The sequence below is a fragment of the Malassezia vespertilionis genome, chromosome 2 (genome assembly GCF_029542925.1).
Source record: "Malassezia vespertilionis chromosome 2, complete sequence".
NCBI classification, from domain to species: Eukaryota; Fungi; Basidiomycota; class Malasseziomycetes; order Malasseziales; family Malasseziaceae; genus Malassezia; species Malassezia vespertilionis.
This window is the reverse complement of record NC_079248.1, coordinates 1,177,487-1,190,272: the sequence shown is the minus strand read 5'-3', so window position 1 is coordinate 1,190,272 and position 12,786 is coordinate 1,177,487. Positions and strand designations below refer to the sequence as shown.

The 12,786-nt window shown below is 56.5% G+C and overlaps 7 protein-coding genes across 7 annotated transcripts; 2 read left to right on the top strand and 5 right to left on the bottom strand.

Moving 5' to 3' along the window:
• Window positions 1-26: 26 nt before the first annotated feature.
• MVES1_001418 (uncharacterized protein) lies at window positions 27-1,109 on the bottom strand (the record flags this gene model as incomplete). The annotated part of the gene is made up of 1 exon (XM_056206264.1): window positions 27-1,109. The coding sequence occupies one exon, from the start codon at window positions 1,107-1,109 to the stop codon at window positions 27-29; it is 1,083 nt and encodes a 360-aa protein (XP_056062239.1).
• Window positions 1,110-1,912: 803 nt separating this feature from the next.
• Window positions 1,913-2,434, top strand: GRX5 (monothiol glutaredoxin grx5; the record flags this gene model as incomplete). The annotated part of the gene is made up of 3 exons (XM_056206263.1): window positions 1,913-1,945; window positions 1,979-2,324; window positions 2,352-2,434. The coding sequence occupies 3 exons, from the start codon at window positions 1,913-1,915 to the stop codon at window positions 2,432-2,434; spliced, it is 462 nt and encodes a 153-aa protein (XP_056062238.1).
• An 81-nt stretch (window positions 2,435-2,515) lies between these two features.
• Window positions 2,516-3,547, bottom strand: MVES1_001416 (uncharacterized protein; the record flags this gene model as incomplete). Its single annotated transcript, XM_056206262.1, has 1 exon — window positions 2,516-3,547. The coding sequence occupies one exon, from the start codon at window positions 3,545-3,547 to the stop codon at window positions 2,516-2,518; it is 1,032 nt and encodes a 343-aa protein (XP_056062237.1).
• A 500-nt stretch (window positions 3,548-4,047) lies between these two features.
• MVES1_001415 (uncharacterized protein) lies at window positions 4,048-6,402 on the bottom strand (the record flags this gene model as incomplete). Its single annotated transcript, XM_056206261.1, has 1 exon — window positions 4,048-6,402. The coding sequence occupies one exon, from the start codon at window positions 6,400-6,402 to the stop codon at window positions 4,048-4,050; it is 2,355 nt and encodes a 784-aa protein (XP_056062236.1).
• A 235-nt stretch (window positions 6,403-6,637) lies between these two features.
• Window positions 6,638-7,996, bottom strand: MVES1_001414 (uncharacterized protein; the record flags this gene model as incomplete). The annotated part of the gene is made up of 1 exon (XM_056206260.1): window positions 6,638-7,996. One exon carries the CDS (start codon window positions 7,994-7,996, stop codon window positions 6,638-6,640), a length of 1,359 nt encoding a protein of 452 aa, XP_056062235.1.
• Window positions 7,997-8,437: 441 nt separating this feature from the next.
• On the top strand, window positions 8,438-9,154 carry GOS1 (protein transport protein gos1; the record flags this gene model as incomplete). The annotated part of the gene is made up of 1 exon (XM_056206259.1): window positions 8,438-9,154. One exon carries the CDS (start codon window positions 8,438-8,440, stop codon window positions 9,152-9,154), a length of 717 nt encoding a protein of 238 aa, XP_056062234.1.
• A 135-nt stretch (window positions 9,155-9,289) lies between these two features.
• Window positions 9,290-12,541, bottom strand: CRM1 (Karyopherin transporter; the record flags this gene model as incomplete). Its single annotated transcript, XM_056206258.1, has 2 exons — window positions 9,290-12,505; window positions 12,536-12,541. The coding sequence occupies 2 exons, from the start codon at window positions 12,539-12,541 to the stop codon at window positions 9,290-9,292; spliced, it is 3,222 nt and encodes a 1,073-aa protein (XP_056062233.1).
• Window positions 12,542-12,786: the final 245 nt, after the last annotated feature.

Below are 12,786 nucleotides of genomic sequence, written 5' to 3'. Positions count from 1 at the left end.
TGGAGGCTACTTCAAGACACTACAGGCTACCAATCTTGCTCGAACTGGACGCCAATCCACTCCTCGGCACACCCTTCCGACGAAGCGCAGCAATCTTTGCTGCAGACGAAGACAATTGCTGTGCTCCAGATGATGCCCGTGCGTACTCCGTCCTTAGCACTGCCCAATCCGAGCGTGTTTTCGATTTGCGCGCGGCGCTGCTTTTCCGCCTCGGCGGCGTCTTTTGGCTGCTGTACGTCGGTGTCATCGATGCGCTCGGCACGCAAGAGGTTCGCGAGATTCGGCATGAGCTGCATCTCAAATACACGCGGTGCACCGCACAATGGGCACGGCGGCACGGCATCCTCGCGCATTGGTTTTTGCGGGTCGGGCCACAGCATGCGAAAGATGCTGCCTTGTGCACTAAAGGGCAGCGGCACTCCGCCAAATTCATAGCGAACGACCTGGCGCGGCTCTGCACGAATCCGACGCGTAAATCGCTCAAACGTTGAGTCGATCCCGTCCAGCACCATTTTTTCGTACTCTTCCTTGCCGCTCAGCGAAGCATCGGCGCTAAGCTCTGCGGCGCGCTGAATGACACTTTCTGCAGGCGCTTGCAACGTTTCTTCCTGAGTTGCGGGCTCAGATATTGTGTTGAGGTATAGTGGTGGGGTATATTGTGTTACACTGCGGGCCCAGTCTTTGTCTAGGCCCAGCTGCTCACGCTGTGCTGCAATGGACTGCTTGATAGCCTCTTCTTCCGCGAGCCGCGCCTCTTCATCGTAATCGTCTTCATCGTCTTCATCGTCATCATCGTCATCATCGTCATCATCGTCATCATCGTCCATGGGCGATTGGGCATTTTCCGGGGCGGAATTTTCGTGGCTCGGTGCATTGGCAAATAACGAACTTGTAAACAAGGATTGCGCTTTTGGGTTATCAGACATGGTAAATGGGTTCTTTTCCAGCTCGCGGCGCACGCGCTCCGTCTCTGCATCTTGTTCTTGTTGCTTGCGCTCGGCGACGCGTGCTACGCGCACGGCCTGTTTCTGTTTCTTTTTCTCAAGCTTTGCAGCCCATCGTGTATTGTACTTCAACATACGGATCACTCGCACACTGGTGGTCAGCATTGATCCAATGCGCCGAGCCACGGTGCGGGTCAGACAAAAAAAAAATAGTCAAAGTTTGCATTTGTTTCCTGCAGCGACACATCGTCGCCTCAAGTGAAGAAATTGCATCTCATCACAAAGCACCGTGGCATTTCAAACGTACCTTCCTGCCTCGACACGCTGGCACACAGCGTTTGCGCAACCCCACACGAGCAGATCCCTGTCGTATGCCGAGTTTTCTAACGGCGCAAAGATCTCCACCAGCAACTGCATCGGCTTTCCACAGTGCCTGCATACTATTAACGATTCCTGCGGCAGATTCTGAGGCGCAAGAGGAAGCCATGCTGGGCGGCCGCCAATCCGGGAAACGAGCGGATTTTCCTCGTCCCCTTGCTCAAGCTCGCCATCAGCGAGCCCCAAATGTACATTGGTCCAATGGTCATCTTGTGACTCCATGTCAGAGTCATCATCGTACCGAGGTGGATCCATTTCTGGGGCGTTAGTACATGATCGTACATGGCTGGGTGCTTGTGCTCAGGTTTGGTAGCCAGTGTTGAAAGCATCGGAATCGTCACAGCATTTACGAGAAATACTTTAGACACTGACCGCTGCTCAAAAAAGCCGCAGGCCAGCCCTCATACTCGTCATCTAGTGTGTATCATCCTTACATGCACCCAGCGACGCAACATACCTCGCGTGCAAAGAAAAAAAAAAGGCGGCGCGCCGTTCTGTACTTGCGCTTGGGAAATACAAACGTGCATGGGAAATACAATCTTCGGCCATGCTTCGGCAGATTGGTCAGCAGCGCTCCGCCTTGCCACATCATGTTTGTTCGTCAAGCAATCACTGCACTTGCGGTACGTGCCTACAAAGGCGAAGACTAACGTTAGCGCCCCACCACTGCGGTATCGCGCATTGCTATGCGTGTGCCGACCACGCCTTCGCTGGTACGCATGCTTTCCAACGACACGCGCAGCAAGATTGAACTTGCTGTCAAAGACGACCCGCTCGTCGTATTCATGAAGGGATCGCCGGAATTGCCCCAATGTGGTTTCTCTCGCGCTGTGCTCCAGATTTTGCAAGTTCAGGGCGTGAAGCCAGAGCTGGTGGCTACGTACAACTGCCTGGAGGACACTGAACTGCGCGATGGCATTAAAGAGTATAGCGACTGGCCTACTATTCCACAAGTGTACATTAATGGCGAGTTTGTTGGTGGCTGTGATATTATGCTGAACAGTACGTTTTGTCTGAGACTGACCACAGTGCACCAAACGGGCGAATTGGAATCGATGCTGCAAAAAGCAGGCCTTCTAATCGCACCCACAGAAAGCGAGAAGTCCGAATAGGCCGCTGGATAGAGGATTTTGAGTCCAGGTTGTTTTATGTCCATCTCCGACGAATCGTAAACTTTCAAAACTACAGTCACGCTACGTAGACGTATAACATAGCTTTGCACGATCGCGCTCCTTTTCCGCAATTTCGCAGCGCTGCTTCCACATGGCCGCCTCCTTTTGGAGCTCGGCAATATGGTCGTTGAGCCGCTTTAGCTCCTCGGCTTTGCGGTGGCGACTACGACGGGCAGCCAACGTGTTGCTCAGACGCTTTAGAGACCGGGCATCCATGTCCTGGTTTGAATCCAACGAGCTAGTAGACGATGCGGGGTCGGGCGATCCAACTTCGCTATTTGCAAAGATGCGACGCGAGGTTGCCGACTCAGTGCGGTAGTTGCGTGGTTGAACAGGCGCGTCGATCGGCAAAAGATCCTCCACATTGCGGCGCTTGCGCGTATTGTGACTTGCATGCACAACGCGTTTTTCGGCCATGTCAAGGGCGGTCGTAGCATCGTCCACCAAGACAGGTGAAGAGAGATCATGCGGTGCAGCAGTTTCAAGCGGCGCCTTTGCCGTGTCTGTGCTCGCTGGGGAGCCGTTCAGTGTGTTCAGCAGGGCAAATACCAAGCTCGAATCGGCTCCCGGGTCCAGGCTGCTCCTAGAAACCGTGGAATGCATGGCAGTTTCCTCCTCCTTGGGAAACAAGGTGAAGTCTGTCGAGGCGCAGGGATACGAAGCACTGTTTCCGTGCATGGTGGCACGGCATGGAATCGGCGCGGGCTTGGCAAAGCTCGCCAGTTTCGACGGCAGCACGGCGTCCGTCTCTAGCGGAGAAAAGAGCATTTGCTTTTTCGAGTCGACAGAAAAAGGCTCAGGATAAGAGCCGCTCATGCAGAAACCGCTGTCATGCACCGACGCAACTTCGGATGGCGAGCCGAAGTCGAGCGACAAAAACGAGTCGGCCATGCTCGGTGGCGAATCCACCCACGTCGAATCAATGCTACCACGGCTAGGTAGCTGCGAAAAGTCAGAAAGAGACATTCCAGCAAATTCTGTCTCCTCCGTTTTGAAATTTAGACTGTCGGACGTAAAAGTCGTGTCCACGGCCCAGTCAAGGTCAAATGTCATTAGTTAGTCTTCCAGCGCAATATGCAGCGGGAAGATTGGTTTTCTTGTTTAGTTTTTCGGTGGTTCATAAAGCTTCAGAGATAGCTCCGAAGCGTGCACGGTTTTGTTAGGCAAAATCATGGTGATAGTGGCTAAGCAGCGTAGTAGCTTGCTAATCAGTCTTCATTTTAGGAAGGCGCATGTTGTACGATTTAAAGGACAAGCGCTTGTCTTACACAAATTCTCTCAATATTCAATAGTCAATTTAAAAAGTCATGTTGGAGGTTGTGCAGGGGATGTTTGAGGCGATGGCAACACGCCGCGTTTTTATTCTACAGCACCAACGGTGTGCGCGCAATGGATTTTGTCCGCGCTGGCGGACGCACCCAGAAGCGTCCTGTAACACGCTAGTTTTGCGTCACGCGCATGTTTAAAATATTTGCACAGCCAATCAACAACACGGCTGTGGAGTCATCTCGCGAGTCATATATGTATTATATAATCATACAGGTGTGCGACGCCTACCAAGGGAAGGGATGGGGTCGTCGCGGTGGAGGTGGAGAAGACAATGTAGCTGCGCTCGAGGCTTCGTGCAAGCGTCCGCTGGACGTGGGCGGCGAGGAAGTGAGCCGCGTCCGGGCCGTGCGCGGAGCCGGACGGATACGTAGTGTTTCCTGCGCCATGCTCTCGTTTTCGTGTTCCTCTCCATCTAGCGATGAGGGCGCTTCGTCGTCATCGTCCATAGTAACATCGGTGCCTTGTGTAGTGTCGTGATCCGAGTGTCGACCGGCCCTGCTCTCTGGGTTCGCCGTATCTGTGTCTTGTCGTAAGTCGCGGTCGGAGTACCGGCCCATCCTGCTTTCTGGATGCAGCGCCTCCATCGTGTTTGGCAGCGTGCGTGTGATGGACAATCCTGCGTTCCCTGTTTGCCAGATCCGCACAGTGCCATCGTCGCCGCAGGATGCGAGCATCTCGGCGTTGTGTGGATGCCATGCCACGTCGTTCACCGCGCCGTGCGGGTGTTGGTTACCAGTCTCTAGTAGCTGTCCCGTGGCGCGGTGCCAAAGATAGATGCGCGCATCCTCACTTCCGCTCGCGACAAACGAAGGACCGAAGCGCTCGCCTGGTCCTTGGGCAGCACCGCCAAATGCGGCGCGCAAAGTGAAGTCGCGGGCGTGGTGGCCGTGGTAGTGCTGGTGCAGCCTCATGGTGCTGAGATCCAAGAGCAGGATATCACCCCTGTGCTCGCTCAATAGCGCGTAGCGTCCCTCGGAAGAAATTGCGACGTTGGTGAGCATATTTGGAAGGTAGAGCGTGTAGATCTGTTTGCGCTGTACAAGATCAAATACATATACACATGCATGGTCGCCCTCGCGCCGCTCCACCGATGCCCGATCGGAGCTCGGGGCTGGGTTGACGTCGAAATGCAACGGCGTTTCCTCTTCTTCCTGCCCCACCGGCGCAACATCGTCCACATCAGAAGGGAGCGCAAGCAAACCAAAGCTTGTTACACGCGTACGCCCTTCACCATAGAACCGGATACCGTAGGCGCCACGTCCGAACGACAAGGGCAAAGGGCTCGAGAGGGACGCGCCGCGATTGCGCACTTCGCGCACGGAATGTGCGCCTTGGCGCGCTGGTTTCTGCGCCTTTGGCGGGCACCATCCAAGCGCGACCATGCACCGTCCGTCGGTCGAGACGTCCAAAGAAGTGATGCGAAACGGCGTTGTGTCGACCTTTTCCACGACCTTTCCGCCTTCGTTCCAGAAAAGAATCGCGGCGTCCATGCCGCCACTGACGAACGGGCCGCACGCCTGGACACGTACACGGCTCGTCCCTGCCATCGTGTGTGGAAGCCACCGGGCCGAGGCGGTGTGCAGATGCTCTACAAAGGTTGTGCCACGCTTGGTCGTCATGTCCCACACAGTAATTTCCTCGTCTGCAGTGACGAGCAGCTTGGTATCATCGGGGGACCAGTCGATACTGTGGATCGACTCACGCTCTACAAGCCGCGTGTGCGCATGGAACCCATTGCCTATGTCCCACACGATCACTACGCGGTCCTTGCCGCCAGTCGCGAGCCATTTCCCGTTGTGTGAGAAGCGCAGAATCCAGACCTCGTCGGTGTGCCCTTGCAGAGTGTACATATTGTGCCGCGGAAAGTGGCTCGTGTCCCTCTCGTGGTCGCGCAAAAGGCTCGGTCTGTCGTGTTCTGCATTTACGCCGGTAACATAGTAAAGGTCCTCGAGCCGCTGGTGCATGGTGGCCTGCTCGAGCAAATGCACGAGGCGCTGGCTCGGAAGCATGGCGCTGGGGCTGATCATGCGCTGGATCTTGTCAAGAAGGCGCTGTCGCGAATGACCACGGCTGCCGTCCCATGATGCGCGCCGGTACAGGTCTTCTGGGTGCGTATGTAGCACAAGGCTGCTCAGCAGCATTACGCGTCCAGGCTGCCGAGCAAGCGGTACGATGCGTTGGCGCAATAGACGCAGCGCGGCGGTGCTCGCGCCGGCTTCGAGGAGCTCGAGGTACTCTTGCTCGTGAAGGAGGAAACGGATATAGAGGTATGTGTCGCGATCGTCCCATTCATCTGCAGGGGCCGAACCGACCTCGATGCTATCGTCCCACGAGCATTTGGCAATCATGTTCTCTGCATTGCTCCAATCGCCTGCAAGCACGGCGGCGCGGAGTTCGGCGATTAATGCATGCTCCGACTCGACGCCAGTTTCTAGCTGCAGCTTGGTCGCCGTTTCGTGCAGACCCATATCTTGCAGCGCTTGGAGCATGATCCGCACAAGCTCTGCCCGGTCAAACGGACCTGTCGCACTCGGTGCTGCACACACTGGTGAAAAGGCATTATCCCTGTTTTCTTTCATGCTGTGGCGCCGCATGCCTGGTGATACAGCGAAATTACAAACGCTGCCACAAGCGGCGCTCCGCAAAGCCTGGCGTGTGGAGTGGCGGGCCGTGCAGCCGCTTATATAATCCATTCGGCAGCCTCGTGTGCAGGCGCAGGCTCGTGTGCCGGCGCAGTTGCGCTCCTGGAACAATACAGCATCTGAGGCACAGCAGCACACTGTTCTAGCCTACAGCTACATAATGCATGTCGCGCTAGTGTTCCGACGGCGGCTCATTCCCTCCCGACTGGCTCGGCGTGCTCGACGGTGCGCCGCTGGCAGTGCCCGAGCGCGGATTCGACGAGTGCGGAATATCACGCGCGCACGAGAACGTGTTCAGGTAGGGCGACATGTTGGCATTTAGCGCGGTGTTGGAGAAAGACGACAAAGGGCCGGGCGCAACGGAATAGCGGGCCGGCTCCTTGTTCAAGGGGTAGTTTCCCGAGCTGGACGCTTGTGTGCCTGGCTGTGCGCCTGGTTGTGCAGCATGCGCCGCGCTCTCTGTCTGGCCATAGTAAGGACTTGCGGAGCGGTTCGTTGTATTGGGGCTTGCGGCGCCGTGCGTGCTCGTCGGGGTGTGGCTGCCGCTGTAAGCGCGCGAAGAGAGCTCGGGGTGGATCGCGCCCGGGCCACTCACATATGGAGATGCGCCGCCACGCTGCACAGCATACATCTTTGCGTCGCCTGGGTGTGCGCGGTGCTGCATGTTGGCATGGACCGCACCCTGCGGGTAGTGCACACCGGGCTTTCCGTGCGCATACTCTTCGTTTGAATACTGGGCGTGGTGCGCATATGTGGGCGGCGCACCACCGTATGCATACGCCACCTGATCGGCTTCTGTACTGCCGCCCTCCAATGGCGGCGGCGGCTCGAGCGATGGGTCGACTGCATTCGATAGCGCGGGATCGACAGAGAGGTCTACATCGCCGCGCTCCTGCTTGCGCGCCGCGCCGCGTGTACGGCTCGAGCGAGGCGCATTTCCACGCTGTCCTGCCTTTCGCGCGCTCTGATTCGACTGTGGAATCTCCGACTCGCCCGCGAGCGCGACACGGCATTTGGTCTTGTGACGTGCCAAGACGTCGCTGCGCGAGAAGCTCTTGCCGCAGATACAGGTAAATGGACGAATGTCCGCGTGGCGGCGCTCATGGCGGCGCAGATACTCGAGGCGCGAGTAGCTCGTGTTGCAAGTCGGGCACAAAAACGGTGGCCCCTGGGGAATCGCAGTGGCGCTGGAGGTGGGCGCGTCGTTCTGTTCCTGCGGCATATCAACATAGAGCTGCGCATTATGGGCGGTATCGCCGACGGAAGACGAAAACGTGGCCAGCGCCTCGGCAGCGGCAGCATGCGGCCCGCCAGAGACGTTGCCCAAAAAGTCTATCGAGCTGTACTGCTCGGCATTATCCTTGCCGGGGTACGAGAGCTCGTCGTGTTTTGCGGCCTTGGCGGGAGGCACCTCGTCGTCATTCTGGGCAGGGTGCATGTAGAGCTCCTTCTTGGGGCGCGATTCCTCGCTGGCCTGGTAGCTTGCGGGCGGCGCGGGCGGCGCCGCTTCTTGTTCCACGTAGTCAGACATGGGATGGATGGTGTTCAGCAAAGACAAGATGGATTAACTGATCTTCCTTGCAGGGTTCACGTAGCGTACGGTAAAGCAGTAGCTGCTACTGGACGAACGCAGAGTACAACACCACGCTTCACGAAATGAGAGCAAGGTGGAGGTGGAGGTGGACGAGGAGAAGGCACGCAGGTCCTCGGCGCTGGAAGAAGAAGCTGTTCTCGTACAAGGTCTTGCTGGGGACTGTGTGCACCGTGTGCGTCGCGTTTACGGGTCCCGAAAAAGCTAGCGGGGCCGTAGGCGTCTCGTGTGCAGCAACGGTGGAGTGAGCCAAGACGTGCCTTGTTTTCTCTGCGCCGCTTGCCGCGTGGCCTTCCACATGGCACGTTCCACCACTCGCGTGCCGTCCTGCGCGTGGCACAATTTACCACGTGCTGGAGGTGGAGGTTGCCCATCACCAGCATGGCGTGGGAAGCACAGTCGCGGCGTGCCCGCCAAGTGCAGTCGCGGCTCGATGCCAAGCTAACGGGCTATTCGCAGCTGGTATTGGAAGCGGCATCGAGTACTTCGCCGTTCAGCAGCGCGCCATCCGATGCCGTTGCACTCGATATGGAGAATGGGGCGCAGCGTTTGGATCGCGCCGCTGTCGAGACAGAGATCCAAGCACTCCTTGCGCAGTACAAGGAGGCGCAAGAGGAGCTTGCGATGCTGCTGAACGATCCAATGCTTCCTCCATCACAGACGCAGCAGCATGCCGTGCAGCGGCACCGTGAACTGCTAATCGAACTCGAGCGCGACTTTTTCCGATCGCGCACCAACCTAACGCATGCGCTGGACAAAAAGGCATTGCTCGGTCATGTGAAGCAGGATATCGACTCCTACCGCTTGCAGCACGCGAATGAAATGGAGGCGTACTTGGACGAGCGGGGACACCTGCAGAATGCGCACCGCATGATGGACGACACGCTCGACCAAGCGTATGCAACACAATCCGAGTTTCGCAGCCAGCACAGCCAGCTTGCAGGCGCATTGACGCGCATGCGCAACACGGTGGCTCAAGTGCCGGGCCTCAATAACATCCTCACGCTTATATCCCGACGTCGCCGGCGCGATACGGTTATTATTGCGCTGGTAATTGGCGTTTGTGTATTTATTCTGCTGATGATGGGAACGCGGTGATGATGTATATAGCTAGATACCATGCAGCGTGCTCGTCCATAGCGCCGTCCGCCCTGCCAGCGCCACACCTTTCTGCAAACGAGCATATTCGCGGCTACGCGTCTATGCAGCCTAACACAAGAGATTTTGCCAGAGTCACAACTCCTCGTCCTCCTCGGTGATCTGCGAAGGCTTGAGCATGCCCGGCACCTTGGCCGCCATTTCGCGCTCCTCAGCTGCCTTGCGCTGCTGCTCGGCTTCCTTGTCTTCGAGGAAAAGATCGGCATTGTCGGCGCCGCCCGCAACTTCGCGCGAGGTGATCAAAAAGTCGCGCAAGTGCACCTTGTACTGCATCAAATCGGACGACTGGGTGCAGAGGCCACTGACAAACTGCTCGATGTATTGCGGCTGCACATGCGGGAAAGCGGTCCGCAAGAGGTTTGTGGTGTACTGGCGGATAAAGACGCGGTTGTTCATGTTCGGATCTTCTATTTGCACCGCGTCATAGAGCGGCGCAATGATGCGCTCCGTCTCGACCAATTCAAAGATGCGCGCGAGCAGCAAGCACTGCGTCTTGAACCCGCTCTTGTGGTCCGAGTCGGTGAGTACAAAAAAGATGTCTTGCAGCATCGTAAGCAAGTACTGCTGGAAAAACGCGCCCGAAATGGACGGGTCTGTATTGGCAAAGTTATTAATCAGCTCCAAGCAAATGTTGAGGCCCGTGTCGGCAATGTCACGCATCGTGTGCTTGATTGCCCAGATGATCGAGTCCATGGTAAGTTTAAACTTGGCCGGCGGAAGCTCGAGCAGCGCGGCGAAACAGTGCAGGTTGATGGCGCGCAAAAGTTTAAAGAAGCCCACACGATGCTCGGGAAACTCGGAAAAGTCTTGGTTGATCATGTTGAGCGTCGGCTCAAACACCGCGTCCAGGACAGGCGCAATCTTGTCCGTGAGCAGTGCACCAAGGCGTGTGGTGATCGTTGCCATTACATTCAGTACTTCGGCGTCGCGTGCGGCGGGAATGTTGCCCTGATAGTCCCCGAGGATGGCATCGAGGAGCGAGGGAATCAAGTTGACATTCACCGCCTCGAGATCGTCTGCGCGGCGGATGTATGTGTCGACAAGACGCAAAATATCCTTCTTGATCGCGCGCAGGCCACGGACCATGGGCGTCTTGGTCGCGATCAGACCGTCGCTCTCGACCTTGGCACTGATGATACCACTCACACTGCGGTACAATGCAAGCATATCCAGGTATATGCGGCCGATCTGCGGCAAAAAGTACGGCCCAATCGAGATGCACGCAGACACGTTGGTCTTAAGCACGTTGGAGAGCACCTTGGTGTTTTCGGGGCTGCCCAGCACGTCAACATTGCTGTGCGCCTGCTTCATGAGGTTATCCCAGGCATTGTTTGGCAGCTCCATGAGCTTTTCCACGAGACGCTCCTGCGTCGCGCGGTTTGGCTGGGCGGCAATCATGTAGCCGACAGCCTCGTAGAAAGTGTGCACTTGCTGCGGAGACAAGTCGACGGTGATCTGCAGCAAGTTGCGCAAAATCTCGTCGACAAACGGTTCCTGCTCACCGGCTTGCTGCATGACAAAGTGGCGGCGGCACTTTTGCGCGATCTTGGAAAAGGTATCGCACGCCATATCCTGCACACCTTCGTGGGTCTCGTGCATAAACTCAAAATTTTTGTTCACCACCGTTTTGAGGAACTTCCAGTGCGCCTTGAGAAACCGCGGGTATTGACCGACGATGTACATGATATTGGACGCAACCACGGCCTTGTTGTCTTTGCCGCGCTTCATCTCGCACAAACCGAGCAGATCTTTGATGACCGTCACCAGGAACCGCTTCTCCGTTTCCTCGTTCATCGCACCACTGATGGAGCCAATCGCCCAGCAGAGTGTGTTGAGGTTCGCCCAGGACCACTCGGAGCCGTCCACCTGCTTGGCGAGCTTCTCCGTCATAATGTTCTCCGTGTCGAGCACATCCAAGTGGGTAAGATAGACGAGCACTTCGCGCATCGCCTTGTAGAGCACAATCGTGTCCGACTCTTTAAGAAATTCGCGCACAATTTCGCCCTCGTCGTTCTCGACAATGAGCACCTCTTCTGGCTTGACCATGCGTTCAATCATAACCAGGCGCAAATTCGAAAGGATGTTCATGTAAAACGACTTGCGCCCTGTGGCTGTGCGCTGCGGTTGCGCACCGAGATTGAGGCCCCATACGGCGTTGACGTCGTTCATGGGGAACTGCTGGAACTCTTCGTACAGCTCGCTCACCAGCTTGGCCCAGTACTCAAGGCAGATCTTGAAAATTTCGCGCTCGGGCACCTGGGAGACTTTGATGAGGTACAAGTGTGCATTGAGCAGCACTTCTTGGTTCTCTGCATTCTCCAGCAAACGCACGTGCGAGATCAAAAAGTTGCTCAGGAAGAGCGCAAGGTTCAGAACAAGCTCCTGGTCGGCATCTGTACTCGTCTCGTACACACCCGCAATGTCCGTCGACGGGGGAATCATGCGGTTCACCGAAGTCATGACCATGTTGAAGAGCACCACAAATTTGGGGTCGTATTCGCTGCCCACGTTCAAATTCACAATCTCCGAGAGACACTTGAGTGTGACGTTGCGAAACTCGGGCACTTCCAAGAAGCGGTTGACCAAGTTGTCGATCACGTTGGTCTCAAAGATGAACCCTAGCGGGATCCAGTTGAGGAAGCGGAGCATGGTCTCAAGCGTGGCCTTGATTAGCGAGGGCTTCGAGGCCTTCTCCAGCACCTCGGTACACAGCTGAAACACGTCGCCGAATTCGCCGCAGAACTGATTCTTGAGGTTCCGCGCCTTGGCCTGCGTCATTTGCTCGGCAGAAAAGTCGAAAATCTCTTCGGACAAGAGGCGGAGGATGGCCATGTTGTTCTCGCAAATAAAAAGGGAGCCGCGCGAGGCAGACACAATCTCGGGGATAAAGTTTGGCCAGTTTTGCGGCCATTCCTGTTTCAGTATCTGAACCAAGGTTGTGTTCAGCTTGCCCAACAAAATCCGCTCGCGCCGCAGCGTCTCTTCGTCGGAAGAGAACTGAATGATCATCTCCACAACAAAGTTACGGATCCCCTGCTGCTGATCAACAGGAAGCACCTTCCACCGAGTGGTTATCAGCCGATCGAGGATCTGCAGCGCAATGTACTTGGTCTGCGAGTTGGCGCTCGCTTGCAGAACTGCAGGCACGCGCTGCCACGCGTCTGGGTGTTCTTGGAATTGAGCGAGTGTCTGCTGGGCCAAACGCTGGTCGGCACCGGAGCCTGCAAACATCGCTTGCACGATATTGTCCAGGAGCCCGACATCGAGCTCCTTGTTGAAATCGAGAATCGCCTGCGGTTAATTTTAGCGAGAAGTACGTACCTCCATCGACGCCATTATGTATAGGCGAAGTGCACTGTTGACGCTCACAAATAGACTTCTTGGCGCTGACCCGTTCGCTTCCGCTACACACCAAGTCGTGTTCGAGCGGCGTGTCGTGTCCTTGCGTAGTGGCAAACAACCGTGCCTATCACGTGCGTCAAAGCTGCACGTGGACACCGCGCTCGGAGCACCTCGCCAAAGCCCATTGTCGTAGCCACGTCCAGGTGGCCGTGCTGCCGACGTCGAGTGAT